The 14,150-nt window shown below is 35.7% G+C and overlaps 2 protein-coding genes across 3 annotated transcripts; both read right to left on the bottom strand.

Moving 5' to 3' along the window:
- Nucleotides 1–481: 481 nt before the first annotated feature.
- Nucleotides 482–9,486, bottom strand: LOC143468806 (uncharacterized). Of its 2 annotated transcripts, XM_076966209.1 has the most exons (7): nt 9,353–9,486; nt 5,116–5,300; nt 4,723–4,771; nt 4,332–4,519; nt 3,869–4,061; nt 2,217–2,373; nt 482–1,347 (listed from the first exon to the last, which is right to left on the bottom strand). In XM_076966209.1, exons 2-7 carry the CDS (start codon nt 5,261–5,263, stop codon nt 1,006–1,008), a joined length of 1,077 nt encoding a protein of 358 aa, XP_076822324.1. In that variant the 5' UTR covers nt 5,264–5,300; nt 9,353–9,486; the 3' UTR covers nt 482–1,005. The 2 variants fall into 2 exon arrangements, with proteins under 2 accessions (XP_076822324.1, XP_076822325.1); XM_076966210.1 differs by lacking the exon at nt 9,353–9,486 and having other exon boundaries at nt 4,723–4,768; nt 5,116–5,274.
- On the bottom strand, nt 5,812–7,464 carry LOC143469426 (general transcription factor II-I repeat domain-containing protein 2-like). Its single transcript, XM_076967121.1, has 2 exons — nt 7,070–7,464; nt 5,812–6,958 (listed from the first exon to the last, which is right to left on the bottom strand). Exons 1-2 carry the CDS (start codon nt 7,462–7,464, stop codon nt 5,812–5,814), a joined length of 1,542 nt encoding a protein of 513 aa, XP_076823236.1.
- Nucleotides 9,487–14,150: the final 4,664 nt, after the last annotated feature.

The raw sequence follows: 14,150 nt of genomic DNA, 5'->3' as shown, positions 1-14,150 counted from the left end.
ATACTACACGCACTCTTAAAGCACTATAACAACTTAATAAGTACCCGTCGATCGAGCTTGGTGGAAATATTTACCATAAACCATGGTTCCAATCTTTCTTTCAACCGCATTATGATGACAACAGACGTCGTGAAAAGGCTGCGGCATTCAACTTTGAGTAAGATCGAGCTATTTCAACGTATGTCTGCCCTAGCCTACCTTGAACTAAGTGTATCTCCTGAAGCGGCAACTAGCCTACAAGATATTTGCTATCAGAATTACTGAAGGTCAAATGCTAAGATTTTAAATCAAAGTAACTATATTTCATTATAAAAATCGTAAAATCCTTGCCATTTTCTAAGTTAAAGATTAACTAATCAAAGCTGTGGACCAGTTAAACCAACAAAACACAGTTTATGGCCGAACAAAACAATCGGATCATAAATTATATATGTTCACAGGCGAGGCTTATTGTTGGCACAAAAGCGACTGTTAACAAATGTTTTCAACCTAAATTAACGAGCTTTTATTACGCCTTAGTTTTTGTTGACAATCTTAAGTTCAATTGGAACTCAATTTCACTTTTGAAGGAACAAATGATGGTTTACATTTTTCACATAGTGGTTACAAAACAATCAACCGACTTGCGTAATGAATATTTTACCATTTCGGATAAAATGAAAACGATTTTTTAACTTGTAATACTATGACAGATCATAATGTTAATATATTTACCTTTCAGTAAAATAAACCAATGCATATACATAATTAAGTATAATTGTAAATGCAAAAATAATCACAACTCAAACGATTTAGTTAGATTTTAAAGTAACAGCATAAAATAACATGCGACCGAACAGAGATAAATTTAAAAAATCGGCACTATTGCCTGGAACAAAAATTCTGACAACTATTTAGACTCACTGCGCTAGATTTGACAAAATAGGTAATTGATGAACGTTTTCGTTGTTGCAGTTTAGTCACTAAGCCTACTGTTGGAAACAATAGAAAAATACTCAATTCATTTCAAATCTTAAAACCACGAATTACGACCGGTAATTCAAACCAAATGAAATCATCAACAGTGCAAGTCTTTTTTGACGACGATTCGTCATCAGATGCCGTCACGGTGACGCGTTTGACGTCATCATCAGCCAACACAGCGTCTAAGACTTCCTCGGCAGAAAGTCTCCGACAATTCATAGGATTTGAACGACTTGCATCATCCATTGCGGATTGATTAGTGGTTTTTTTGTGATTTTTGGGTTGAACGGCACAATCTTGGCTTTCCGTGCCACCAAGTGTTCCCAGATCATCTGCACCACTTGCTAGTGTTGCGGCTTCTTCGACTGTGAACTTCCTGTGGCGCTGCAGAGAAAAACTGTTAAGTTGCAGGGTCGAATAAATGTAAAGACAAAACAAAATATTTTCGATCACTTCCAACTGAATATTCATATTTTTTACTTCAAACGCAACATTCGTGATAATTTAAATCGACTAGCAAGGACACGCCCAATTTCATAAAAGACCTTAAAACGCCTTCGAAAATTGAAAAACTGGTTATGATTTGGCTGGAAACTGTAGTTTTCCTAAGACAACGTCCTTGCAAAGCAAACTAACGCCCAATCACATTACGTCGCTAATACAATCTAAGCGAGGTAATTTCGTTCACAGTGCGACCATCCCCTTTTAAGTATGGCATCATTCTGTACAATTCCTAAATAGAAATCTCTCAACGGTATGTGTGCAAACTTAAAGGATGAAGTTTTTATCACGTCGGCTCTGCAGAAATTTGAGTCGACTGAAAACCTTCCAACGACCATTTCGTTTTCAAATTAGATGGACCAACGCGGTTAAAACAAGACGGGGATATTCTACAGAGAAGCCACGGGATTACACTTTACACTGTTTGTTTGGATGTTCAACGAATAAAACTGATGGACTTTAATTATTATTTTGTAAGAGACGGGATTGCACTGTTTGACGTCAGTGAGCGTTGTCAATCCAGTATCTAGATTCTGTAGAAAACATCACCCCTTCCAGTCATGGATCGCAAATCGTTCCAAGGTTTTTTGATGACTTGGTCAAATGTAAGTTTTGAAAGCTAATGCAGAGTGAAAAGCAGGAAAGCTCATTTTCCAGCAAGATCACATAACAGGTTCATTCCAATTTTAAAAAATTGTTAGAAATGGCTTGATGTAACAATAGTTCAAGTAACCAACACACATTACAGTAACCTGGTTTTCAATGTGGGGGTTTTTATTTTCCTTGTTTTGATTATCGTCCAAGTCCAGTTTTCCAGTAGACCTTATGAAGGAATCACTGAGATTACAGCGCATCTCTTCATCAACAAAATTTAATGTTACATCATAAAGAATATTCTTAGATGGATATCTAAATAAAAAAGATTATTTTAACTGTAAATATGAAGATTTTCATATCAGCAAATATCTTGTAATATCCAATTGTCAACTTAACTTCAAAATTTCAAAATAAGTGTTCCAAAATACATATAACAATTAATATATATAGTTATAAAGAAGCATGTAAAATGTGTGAAGCAAACTGTATGTCATGCGTTATAAAAACCCAAATTTAGAATAAAGAGCAGTTGATTTAAAACATTTCACACTGAAGCAAAGCTGTGCGAGAAAAGAAAATCTGCAGAATCCTAAGGTGATAAGAATCAACCGTGGGATAATGAGCAAAGAAAAATCTATTGCACATCTTCTTACATTTTTTAAAATTTAAATCAGGGCGTTAATGGTCAATGCTTACTGTACAGTGAAGGATAAAAGCTAATTAAGCTAAAAATTAAAAGATTGTTTGTAAGAATACCGGACAAAAAACAGTTTGATAAAATTTAGTTGCTAATTGAGTATTATTGCCAAAAGTGTGAAGCGTAGGTGGAGGAATTTATGTCACAATCTATGAGAGTGCCCATTCCCACTTTCACTAAAAACCTCCAATTCGGTGTCCATCAAACAATTTTTTACAATTAAAATGAAAGCGTAAACTTGCTACAAAATATCATCGCTTTCTGGCATCAGCTACTAGTGTTTGTTAACCTATCTACCAACGACCTAGTGCTCACGCCCATATTTTCAATTCCTGCTCCAACTACGATAAAATATGCAAATTCAGGCTCTGTGATCACCTCTGTTAGCTAGAGTCTACCGTACTACATCTACACTTATTCCAATGCCAACCGTCACTTACGTCGATTTCAAATTAAGTCAGCATAATCTATGTCACCCATTTTGTAATTACTCACAAGTTTGTGAGACATTTTTGGCAATAATAGCAAAACCACTGAAATTAAAAAAAAATTCTTTGTTCGTTATACTTACCGTCAACCTTTCCTTACTTTAAGGTTAACTTGTCCTTCCCTTTAAACCGGAAACAGATTGTATTTTTAACAACATACCGCAATTCTACACACTTTATAAGCTTTCCTTTCTCGATTACAAAATAAAATCATTATCATAGATTTATTGAGTTCAGTTATTAGATAGAAATGAACTGACAAGCACATTGGCCAAATACTGCTGTAATTAATCTGCTGTACTATTTCTTCTGGTACTGATTTAGTGGCCAGTTATAATTTAAAACTTGATGTGAAGCACTAAAAGGCTACCCAAAAGGTTTCAAAAGTAGGAAATAGATATATTCTGAAAACATTAAGCGATTCTTTTCACACTTAGACTGTAAGAAAATTGAATACAAAAATGTGATGTACAATAATGATGATGATGCGTTTAACTGTAATTGGTAGAGTATTCTTGCTGCATACTGTACAATACCATATAATCATATACAATATTAAGTGATTATTCAATGTATGATATCCTTACATAAAAACCCAACTCAGTTGGAAAAGTTGGTATACCTGAAGTTAGGCCATGGAATTAAACCTTCCTTAAACTTGGATTTGCTTGCTTTTACAAATACTCGGGTATTAGAAGGTGCTGGGCATGAATCAACGTGCATTGCTGACTGCACCATGCTCATGCAAAATCTCCGACAGTGTGTTTGAATTTGCAGCAAGTCTTCATTATGCCTGGTCTCTTCTGGCGATGTGACTAGAACGATAAAACAACCAATACATCAATAAGCAAATGAGGTAAATGACTATGACTACAGTAGTAGCTTACTCTTTCCTCATACAGTACTATAGTGCATGAACATGACATTCATATATTGTGATATAATGCCAATGGAAAACCTCACAAAGTGAGGTTTATATTAGTTGCAACTAAGTTAACATGACATTATGCTGAGCATCTTTCCAATAAAAGATCAAAACCAAATGAGGTAGACGCCTGCGAGTAGTATCTCACTCAATACCTTACCAAATGTTCTTGTTTTTGCTGAAAAAGCTTCTTTAATGGACAGCGAGGTGGAACCAAGTGCAACAAGGACTTCAGTATAATCACAAAGTTTCACAACGTCATCAAGGTATTTCTTAATTTTTCCCAAACTTTCTAATAGATCTTTATATTTCTTTTCCTGCTGGAATTCTTTTTGGATTTGAACATTTCTGCAATGTTATGAAATTAGAAATATGTAAAAAGCTAAGAGCAATTTTATGTTTTTGCATTTTAGCTATACCACTAAAAACACTTTTAATTTCATCACAATAGAACCAAGAAATAAAAATATTTTTTGTTTAAAAAGTTACATAAAGGTTATATCTAGGAAGAACACAATTGCACATACCAAAAAAATAATAAATTATCATACTTTCTGCAGTTGTCTCCATATTTTGATCCTCTCAAATTACTCTTTCCTTCTAAAAACATATCACAGTTCACAATAAACATAACATATGAAATGGTATTGTTGTTTGTCTCTTTTGAAGCCTTTGTTTTCATTTTCACTTGTTATTATGTGCATATATGTATCATTAACCAGTTACGAGCCATTGTCTTACTTTTATTTCAGCTATCGATGTGTCATAGCAACTCAGTTAAAAAGGGTGAAATATTTTTCAGACTTTAGGAAGAAAAAAAATCGCAAATGATCTAGCACTGGAGCTAATACAATAATGTAAACTTTAAATAAAACTGTGATACCTGTATCTAACTAAACGTTATTCATTTTATCAAAACAATATATGGATGAAATATGATATACTTTTTCTCAGCCTCCTTTGCAAAAGTTGTACTGGCTCAGGAATTTGAGACCTTTGATAAAGAATAAGTTGAATATACTCCAGCAACAATGTTGATGCAGTTTGATAAGCAACTTCCTGAGAAGCGCATTTAAATTCAAGAAGTGGCATATTTCCTAGTTTCAAATCTGAACATATGAAGTCGGATCTAGATTTTAAAAAGCGTCTTGTAAGGGCCTGTCAAATTAAAATCAACTAGATAACAAAATAAAATATTTTACTTTTTTACAAATATCACAAAGTTACCAGTGCTTCGTAAGCACAAAGTAACATTTTACACAAAATGACAATTTAACCGGCTTTGTTCAAGATAGCATTGCTGAAAATAAATCAACTGAATTGAGTAAGATCAAAGTCAATAACACACATTGATTTAAGTCAAGTTGAGTCAGTCATGAATCATGACTCATGAATCATCATGAGTCACTCATGATATAGGTCAGGGGTCGGCAACCTTTCGTATGCAGTGTGCCAGTTTATGAAAAATGTCAAAATATCAACAACTCGCGTGCCAAACCTTTTTGTACGTTTGGTTTTGCACTGGCAACTATCTGATGTGAAAATTAAACAGTAAAGTTGACTGAGTTAACAGACAAGAGACAAATTTGATTTTTTTAATTTTATTGGATAACATCGAATGCAGTCACAAGAATCACTTTTTAATGAGATCCTTGTCCTTGCTTTTTCTTACTTAGCTCTGTAGTATTAGGATTATATTTGGACACTTTAAGTAGAACACATGCTTCCGAATGATCTTCCGTAAGTCGGCTGCGATGTGGACTGAGAATAAAATTCATGTGCGAAAATATTTGTTCACACAAATAAGTGGATCCAAATGCAGATAACAAAGCTATTGACATCTTCTTGAGACAGCTAAATTTTTCTGGCAAAGATTCCCAGCATGTCAAAATGCTTGTTTGTTTGTTTTCAATCGTTTCCAGCGATTTCCGCAATTCGACGAATTTCGATGTCCACAAAAAGGATGCTTTGAAATCGATCAGCTGCATCTGGAAGTCTTCGATGTCCATCCATTCAAATGCAGATAAGTTCAAGTCTTCGCTGCTTTCGGGCTTGATGAGAAAAGAAAATAATGAACCAAAATGTTGAAAATCTTGAAATCTATTGCAAAATTGAGACGTTAGATCCCTCATGTACATATCAATTTCAACTATGTTGACTTGGTGATCCACTGAGAAAACCTTCAGGTATTTAAAGTAGCGAAAAGTTGCAGTTTGGATGTCTCGTGTGTAGATATCCAATTTAGCTACAAAACCTTTCCATGCCTCAAAAAGATTCATCACCGTTTGTTGTGGACCCTGCAGACGAACATTAAGTTCGTTAAGGTGGGTGGTGATATCTGCAAGAAACATTAGTTTTACAAGCCACTTTTTATCCTCCAGTTCAGGGTATACCATGCCTTGTCCTGCCAAAAAGTCCCTTATCTCGACTAGACATTCAACAAACCTCAAGAGAACCTTACCGCGACTTAACCACCTGACACTGCAGTGCAGGGGCACATCATGGTATGCACAGTTCATCTCTTCAAGCAAAGATCGAAACTGTCTGTGTGTTGTAGCAGAGCGAGCGACAAGGTAATTCACTATTTTCGTTACGGTTGACATTACGTCATTAAGAGCTGAATTTGAAATCTTCGCACAAAGGTTTTCTTGATGAATAATGCAGTGCAATTTCATAACAGGGTGCCCAATCTTTTTCTCAACAAGAGTCACAAATTCACAGTGTCGTCCTATCATAGCAGGTGTGCCGTCTGTTGTAACTGAGAATATCTTCTTTATATCAATCCCTCTTTACTCAAAATGGTTAGTGAAGGTGTCAAGTATATCTTTTCCTTTAGTAGTGCCATACATAGGTTTCAAGCAACAAAGCTCTTCATGCATCTCGCCTTTACTGCAGTACCTAGCAACAATCGCTAAACGAGTACTATCGTTTATGTCTGTGCTTTCGTCAAGAGCTATGCTGAAAACATTCGCAGATTTTAACGCAACATTTCGTTGCTCATTTACGTCTGCAGCCATGTCCGTGATGCGTCTCTCCACTGTCCGGGGAGAAACAGGAATATCCTTGATCCTCGAGATTATGGTGCTTTTGTTCGGTAAATCATCAAACAACACGTCGGTACAACTGAGAAAGGCCTTTCTTACAAACTCCCCATTAGTAAATGGTTTCCCATGTTTAGCAATGACCTCTGCGACTTTGTAGCTACTTTCGATTGTTCGATTCGTGCCAAAATCTGTCGTCCAGGATTCTTGAAATGATCTGACATCTAATTTACGTCTCTTGGGAGACGCCATTAAACCTAATTTCATGAGTTAAATTCTGTAAATATACCCTAACCCTGCTGAACAATCATCTTTTCACAAATTGGGACTAGGTGGGCATCTTTTCACATATAAACTAGGTGGGCAATTGCCCACCTAGTCCCTTCGCTTGCCCACCTAGCCCTCTCTTTGCCCCCCTAGTTTGAAACTAGGTGGGCAATTTTTAAGACTTAATTTTTGTTTAAGTTTGATCCTAGTTTTATCCTAAAACAGCAAATCTGTGGTTTTTCTACAGTTATAATGGAACACTTCACTTATGCGATCTATCAACTGGCAACACTGAAAACAGCAAGGGGAAATGCAGCGTTTTCAAGGTCTGGTGACTTCAGCTGATCAAGTCCAATGTAAAATTTAACTGGCTGGGTTACTGCTGCCAGCCAAAACCAGTATTCTGGTGTGAAGTTGTTGTGATAGCCTAACCATTTAGTTAGCGCTAGTGTTAGTGATGCAATGGTTGCACTTTCTTTAGATGATACAACGTGCGCGTCAAATGATTTGGCGTGCCATGAAAAATCATCTCGCGTGCCACAAGTGGCACGCGTGCCAGGGGTTGCCGACCTCTGATATAGGTAATTAGCTACGGCTTCAAGTCGTTTTTAACGTATGTTGGCTACTGAATTAGTAATTAATGAAGTTATTATAGCCATGAATCCAATACATAACACACATTATTTGTTGCCCAAGGTTTAATAATAACTAGTGAAACATTCAACATATTTAATTTAACTAAATCAAAAAAAGTTATGAAAAAAATTGCCAAATTTCAAAAGTGTAAGCAACTTAAGCAATTTTTCAACCTCTGCTTTCTTTACACAAATTAAACTTGGCGATGACACCTCAAGCCCCAAATACTGAGCTTGTCATTGTGCATGTTCTAATTGACAAACTTTTTTATTTAGATTTTTTATTTTTTTATACAGTGTTGCTCAAATTTGGAACTGTTCATCAGGTCCACTGAACAAAAACAAGTGTTGTTCATAACCTATACTTTGCACAAGGAAATTAAAGTAATATTCAGGTATAAAGTTTTTCGATCGCCTATACTTAACAATGGAAATTCAGAATTGCAAAATAATTAACAATTATGAAAATCAACTACTTTAATTCTTTTTTAAATTGCAAACGCTTTGAGCATTGTCTTGCAAAGATTTCCCTCAGGTGGGCAGCATATGAATTTCTTTATACAGTATAGAAAAAATATTGAACAAGACTATCTAGTTTTTATTTTACAATGCTTTGAATTCTACGCATTGTTTTGTTTCGACATGAGGTCACGTTACGTGGTCAGTGTAGCATGTGGCATGAAATGTGTAATAGTTTGCATGGTATCTGTGGCATGTTACACATGTAATTTTGCCTTGACTTTCAAGCATTCAAGCAAAGTTTAAAACAATAGACTAGCAGTGAATATGAACTGAATTATTTAAATTACTCGCACCAAAGATAACACGCAAATTCTTACGCATTTTTCGCTGACCATGTATCTAGACGTTATATCAAACAAGTCCAGTGCATAGGATTCAAACTGCTGTAAAATAAAAACTAAGAAAGATATTTTTAATATTTTATCTTTATCTTGTTAAGAAATTCGTATGCTATTTGCCTGAGTGAAATTGTTACAATCCGATGCCTAAAATTATTGCAATTTAAAAAAGAATCAAAGTGGGTTGAGAATTTACATTCGTAAGTGATCGAAAAAATTTTGCTTCCTAGACAGTAACTCAGAAAGGGTCTGTTGGCCCGGTTGGAAAGTACGACAGTGTTTTACAAGGAATCTTGCATGCAAAAATGCAAATTTTGGCATGATTTTTTTGTAATTGTTTTTCATTGTTTGAGGAGGAAAGAAAAATAAGATGCTTACCATTATAGTGTGAAAAAAATGACAATTCCACCAGCAAACAATAAGCAGCAAAGTCCAAGGCCAATAAACCCAATCCCGTGCACTGAAGCATTAATTACGTCTTAATTTATTATAAATCCAGGGTGCATGCTATGTGATGCATACGCCGATAGTCAGTTTGGCGTACGATACGAATACAGCATGAAGACATTATGCCAACTGCAATTTCTACAAAAAGAAAAGGAAACACTGTGCACTTTTTCATCTAAGCAAGAGAAAAACGGAAGACCAAAGTGGCCAGGCATCATCACAGAACAAATTTGAAGAAAAAAGTTAATATAATTACGTAATAAATCATTTGGTAGGAATTAGTAAGTATGATATTATTCCCTCTCTTGGATCATGTTCCATCTCTATTTTGATGTAACATACTAAATCGATTTATCTTCAACTATTCAAGTTTAAGTCAAGTGTGTGCTAATATACGGTATATTATGTTACTCAGAGATTATTGTTGTGATGTGTTATTAGTAGGGCAACCAAAAGTCAATATGGTCAATTTTTTTTAACCTGCCCAGAATGTTATCAAACAAGCACAAAACAAATTTCAGCTTTGTACGACGTGTGGTATAGAAGTTATTAGGTCAAATAAAGTCAAAATGTTACGTTAGGTCAAAATACGGTCAAATTGTTTCTTTAGGTCTTTTTTTTAGGTCAAAATCTATTAAACTTGTAATTTTGTAACCATTTTGTAATATTATTCTTCCGTTTTTCTCTTTTCTTGTACCGCAAACAATTCCAGTGCCGCAAATTTTACTTAGAACCAAAGCCACAAAGAGAGGGAAGGCTTTTCAGCGCGTTTGGTGACGTCACGATGTGACGGCATTGCATTTGAAAGTGCAAGTTGTCAATCTTAATACGCAGAAGCGAAAAAAAGTCAACACTAGAAAAGCATTTTGTCATTTTTAAATGCAGCTTTAGATTAGAAAGTTGCTGTAGACAGTGTAGAGACTATCAGTATAGCGTTTTTCAAAATGAGGTCAAAATTTAAACGTTTTAGGTCAAAATAAGGTCAAAATTTAAACTTTTTAGGTCAAAATAAGGTCAAAATTTAAACTTTTTAGGTCAAAATGAGGTCAAAATTTGCAAATTTTAAGGTCAAAATTTAAACTTTTTAGGTCAAAAAACTGGTTGCCCTAGTTATTAGCTACTAGCTACGAGGGCTATTCTCAGTCATAGATGTTTGTGCAGCAATCAATAGTTATGATAAGTCTTATATTAGCACATTATATATCGGATCTTTCTGATAAGATAATGGTCAGGCAATATTGTATCGTTGTCAAATGGTGACACCGAACGCCTCTGACGTCAAACCGGGTTAACATCGCTTGATCAAAGCTATTTCCTAAAATCTTCGGCGTAACTCACATGGAATGCATCCGGGTGCCTTGGTTATAAATAGACGTAAAAATAAAAATGATGGGCGTACACGTTGATCTAAGTCTACAAGTTTAAATCTAGTGCATGCAATGTGCAGTTTCCGCCCTTTTCACAATGGGGTATTGCCATTCCGGTAGCACTAATAAGCCTAATAAATAGTCGGAGTGGTGTGACCGCTTCCTCCTTTTCTACATGGGCAGTTTGCAGAATCTGGACTGCAGAGTATGGCAATTTTCGCCAAGATCTCGGATATGCAAAAGAAAAATTTCGGTGTGCAAGGAAGCAGCTGGTGTGCACTGCGATTTGTAGCCCAAGGCTGCCCGGCGTTTGTGCAGGCAAGGTGCAGCCTTATACGGTGGAAATCGAGGAAAAAAATTAATGTTTCCCGTATTTTTATAGAGATATCGGTTTCTGTCTCGTCTTTTTTGTAGACACCGGTTTGCCTTGGTGTGCAATACCGTTTAAAAAAAATTTGGTCTGTATTTCGTGGCAGCTGTACAGTGGTACCTAGTAAATCAAGACGCCACAATGCTTTGCCTAATACACAAAGTAAGGACATATTCATAACAGGAAAAAAATTCCAAGCAAATTTTGCAAAATGTTTACAATCATTCAAACGTGTGAAACAAATGAGCACAGATGGCTTCATACATGCAGCCATAATGATAAGCCAAAATTCCAATAGCAGTTTTAATTGAGCACATGCTAAAATTTTCTCGTGACGTCACCAATTGCAGCATGCTGTGTTTGAGTAGCACCCTGAATTTGGTGGCGTCATGTAGTTTCTGATTTTTAGTTTGAAGAGGCAGGGGTGTTATCATAAGAACGGCTGTTATTGTTGTAAAGCAGCCTGCTGTTTTCAAATAACACCCTGCTATTGACTGTTTACTGGTCAATAAATGACATGCTGCTGTTCATGATGTAATGAACAGACTGTCATTGCTCGAGTAGCACCCTGATGTTATTGGTTACTGCTGAAAACTGGACAGCTCATTATTTGTTTATATCAAGGATGTTCAAGAATATCAAGACGTGAACATAAATTACGCTCTCCTCACCCATACAACCAAGCTTTATATTAAATTATATATACAAAACACAAACAATACAATATTCTTTTCTAAAAATCAATGTACGTTTTTTTTTGGAAAAAATCCACATCAGCCGCTCACTTTGTTGAAAAACTAACCTGCTACCGATCACGTCACGAACAGCGGCCTGTCTGTTACTGAGTCAGTAGCAGGGTGCTATTTAACAATAGTGCCCGCACTTTTGGTTATGACCCTGCTTCCAAATTTCAATGAGAATCGACAAAAACTTATCGGAAAAACATGATTTTTTGATAATGTTAGGATTGATGTTAGGATTGTTGTTAGGATAGATAAATTTATAATTACAATTACAAGTATTAGCCTGGATTTGAACAAAAGAAAGATTGAATAGACCTAAGTGCACACTTGGCTAGCTATTGCACACATGCACATTTGGGTCACCGGATCTGCACACCCGAGATCTCAGCAAATCCTGCCATGAAATACAAATCGGGTGCTTTTGCTATACTCTGCAGTCTGGTGCGGCATGACATCAGCAGCCTTTATGAGTTATACAACATTTATACGACTTGCGTATACTGTCATAATGTATGTTGAATTGATTTGACTGAAGTCTGGAAACCCAATAACAACCTATTTACGTAACCTACCAGTAGGCCTACTTATGATTTAACTAGCCTGGACGACTGCTGACAGTGACACAAGCCAGAAAAATTAAAAATTTGGAATTACTTAGTTAGGCCTAGCCTATACCTATAGCCTACAATTCTGATAATTTCCGATGACTGAGCCACGTTTTATGATAACCCTAAATTCATTCATTAGGACGCTAGGATGCATAATAGGCCTAATCTTTCGGCATAGGCAACAGCTAACATAACCAAGCTTACCACAGGCTAATTTTGAATTGGAGTGAAAACAGAGGCAATACTACCATAGAAATCTAAGAACAATCTACTTTTTCTTCAACAATCTAACAATTAATTAATTATCTATCAACAACAACAATCATTTTCTTAGTACTGTACACTTGAAGAAGCAAGCTTATGTTTGCGAAAGCTCGTGTAGAAAAATCAAAAATAAAGTTAACCTTCAGAATGCCAATATATATATTTCTTTTATTTTGTTAAAAACAATTCAGCCACCATCAACAATCTGGTTGTTAGTATTCTATGATACTCAGAGGTGGGCAGTCGGTACTTCGAAAGAATCGTCGGTAACGGTACAGGTACTTGGCAAAAATGTACCGACGGTTCCGGTATTCGGTCTTATTTAAAAAAGTAGTTCGGTACTTTGTCGGTACTCGGTACCGGTACTTTTTGTGTAAAAGATGCTGCTGCAAAGGCAATGCTTGCCGCTATTATGGCTCCGGTAAAGGTTACTCTAGGTCAAAATATATGTGAGTTAATCGCTTGCATTTTTACTTGACATTTCTAGATTAAAAAAGATCAACAAATGCTAAAATTAGTATTAAACATTAATTAACATGTATTTTTGAACACTTAAAGCGTGCATATAAAGGCATTGCAAGCATGCGATTAACAAAAAGGTCCAAAAAGGCGCAAAAATGCACTCAAGTGAACGTTTCGAAAGATCGCTTGCTGTAGAGCAATTTTTGTGGGGTAAAAGCATTTTTCTTTTGTAAAACAAAGTCAAAGTGACAGAGTTAAAGCTTCATGGTGCGATATTTTATATATTTAGTGTCTAAATATGGGTGAATGCGGCGACAGCCTAGACCGTAGTCTGCGTAATAGGCTAAGTTGCACGGACGTTAAAGAATACACTAAATTGCCATAGCACGTTTGTTTAATTGCTTTTTTTGCAAAATTTTTTTTGCTTTTCGTTTTCTACTCACTCTTTTACGCTTTAAACGTAGAATAATAGTAACATGAAATTTTTCATTGTGTTACAGGCAAATTGTTATTGGCCGATGTAGGTCTAGGAAGTTTGTTTAGTAACGAAAAGGATAAACCGGTATTTATCAGTAAGCTTAATATATGTCAGTATGTGAGGCACAGATACATTTTTGTAGCACATGAGTAGCATAAGCCTACCATATTGGAAAGTTTGGTAAGTGCGCGGGAAATTAAAATTAATTGGTCGTGTGAACACACAGGCACATATCCCAAAGACGGTGGAGACGGTTCAATAAAAGCCACGAGTAGACCTGTAGACTACATTTAACACCTGCCAAGACTGAACGAAACTAATTCGGTCTTTACTTGCAATGTAGTTTAAAAGAAAACATTTTTTTAACATGAGCACCAATGTGTAAATCGAAATTGAGAGCCCTTATAGTTTATTTGTCGAAATCTACACATAGGCAT

This window comes from Clavelina lepadiformis, chromosome 8, assembly GCF_947623445.1.
Source record: "Clavelina lepadiformis chromosome 8, kaClaLepa1.1, whole genome shotgun sequence".
NCBI lineage: Eukaryota > Metazoa > Chordata > Ascidiacea > Aplousobranchia > Clavelinidae > Clavelina > Clavelina lepadiformis.
Note: the sequence above shows the minus strand (reverse complement) of the source record. Positions and strands in the feature narration are given on the sequence as shown.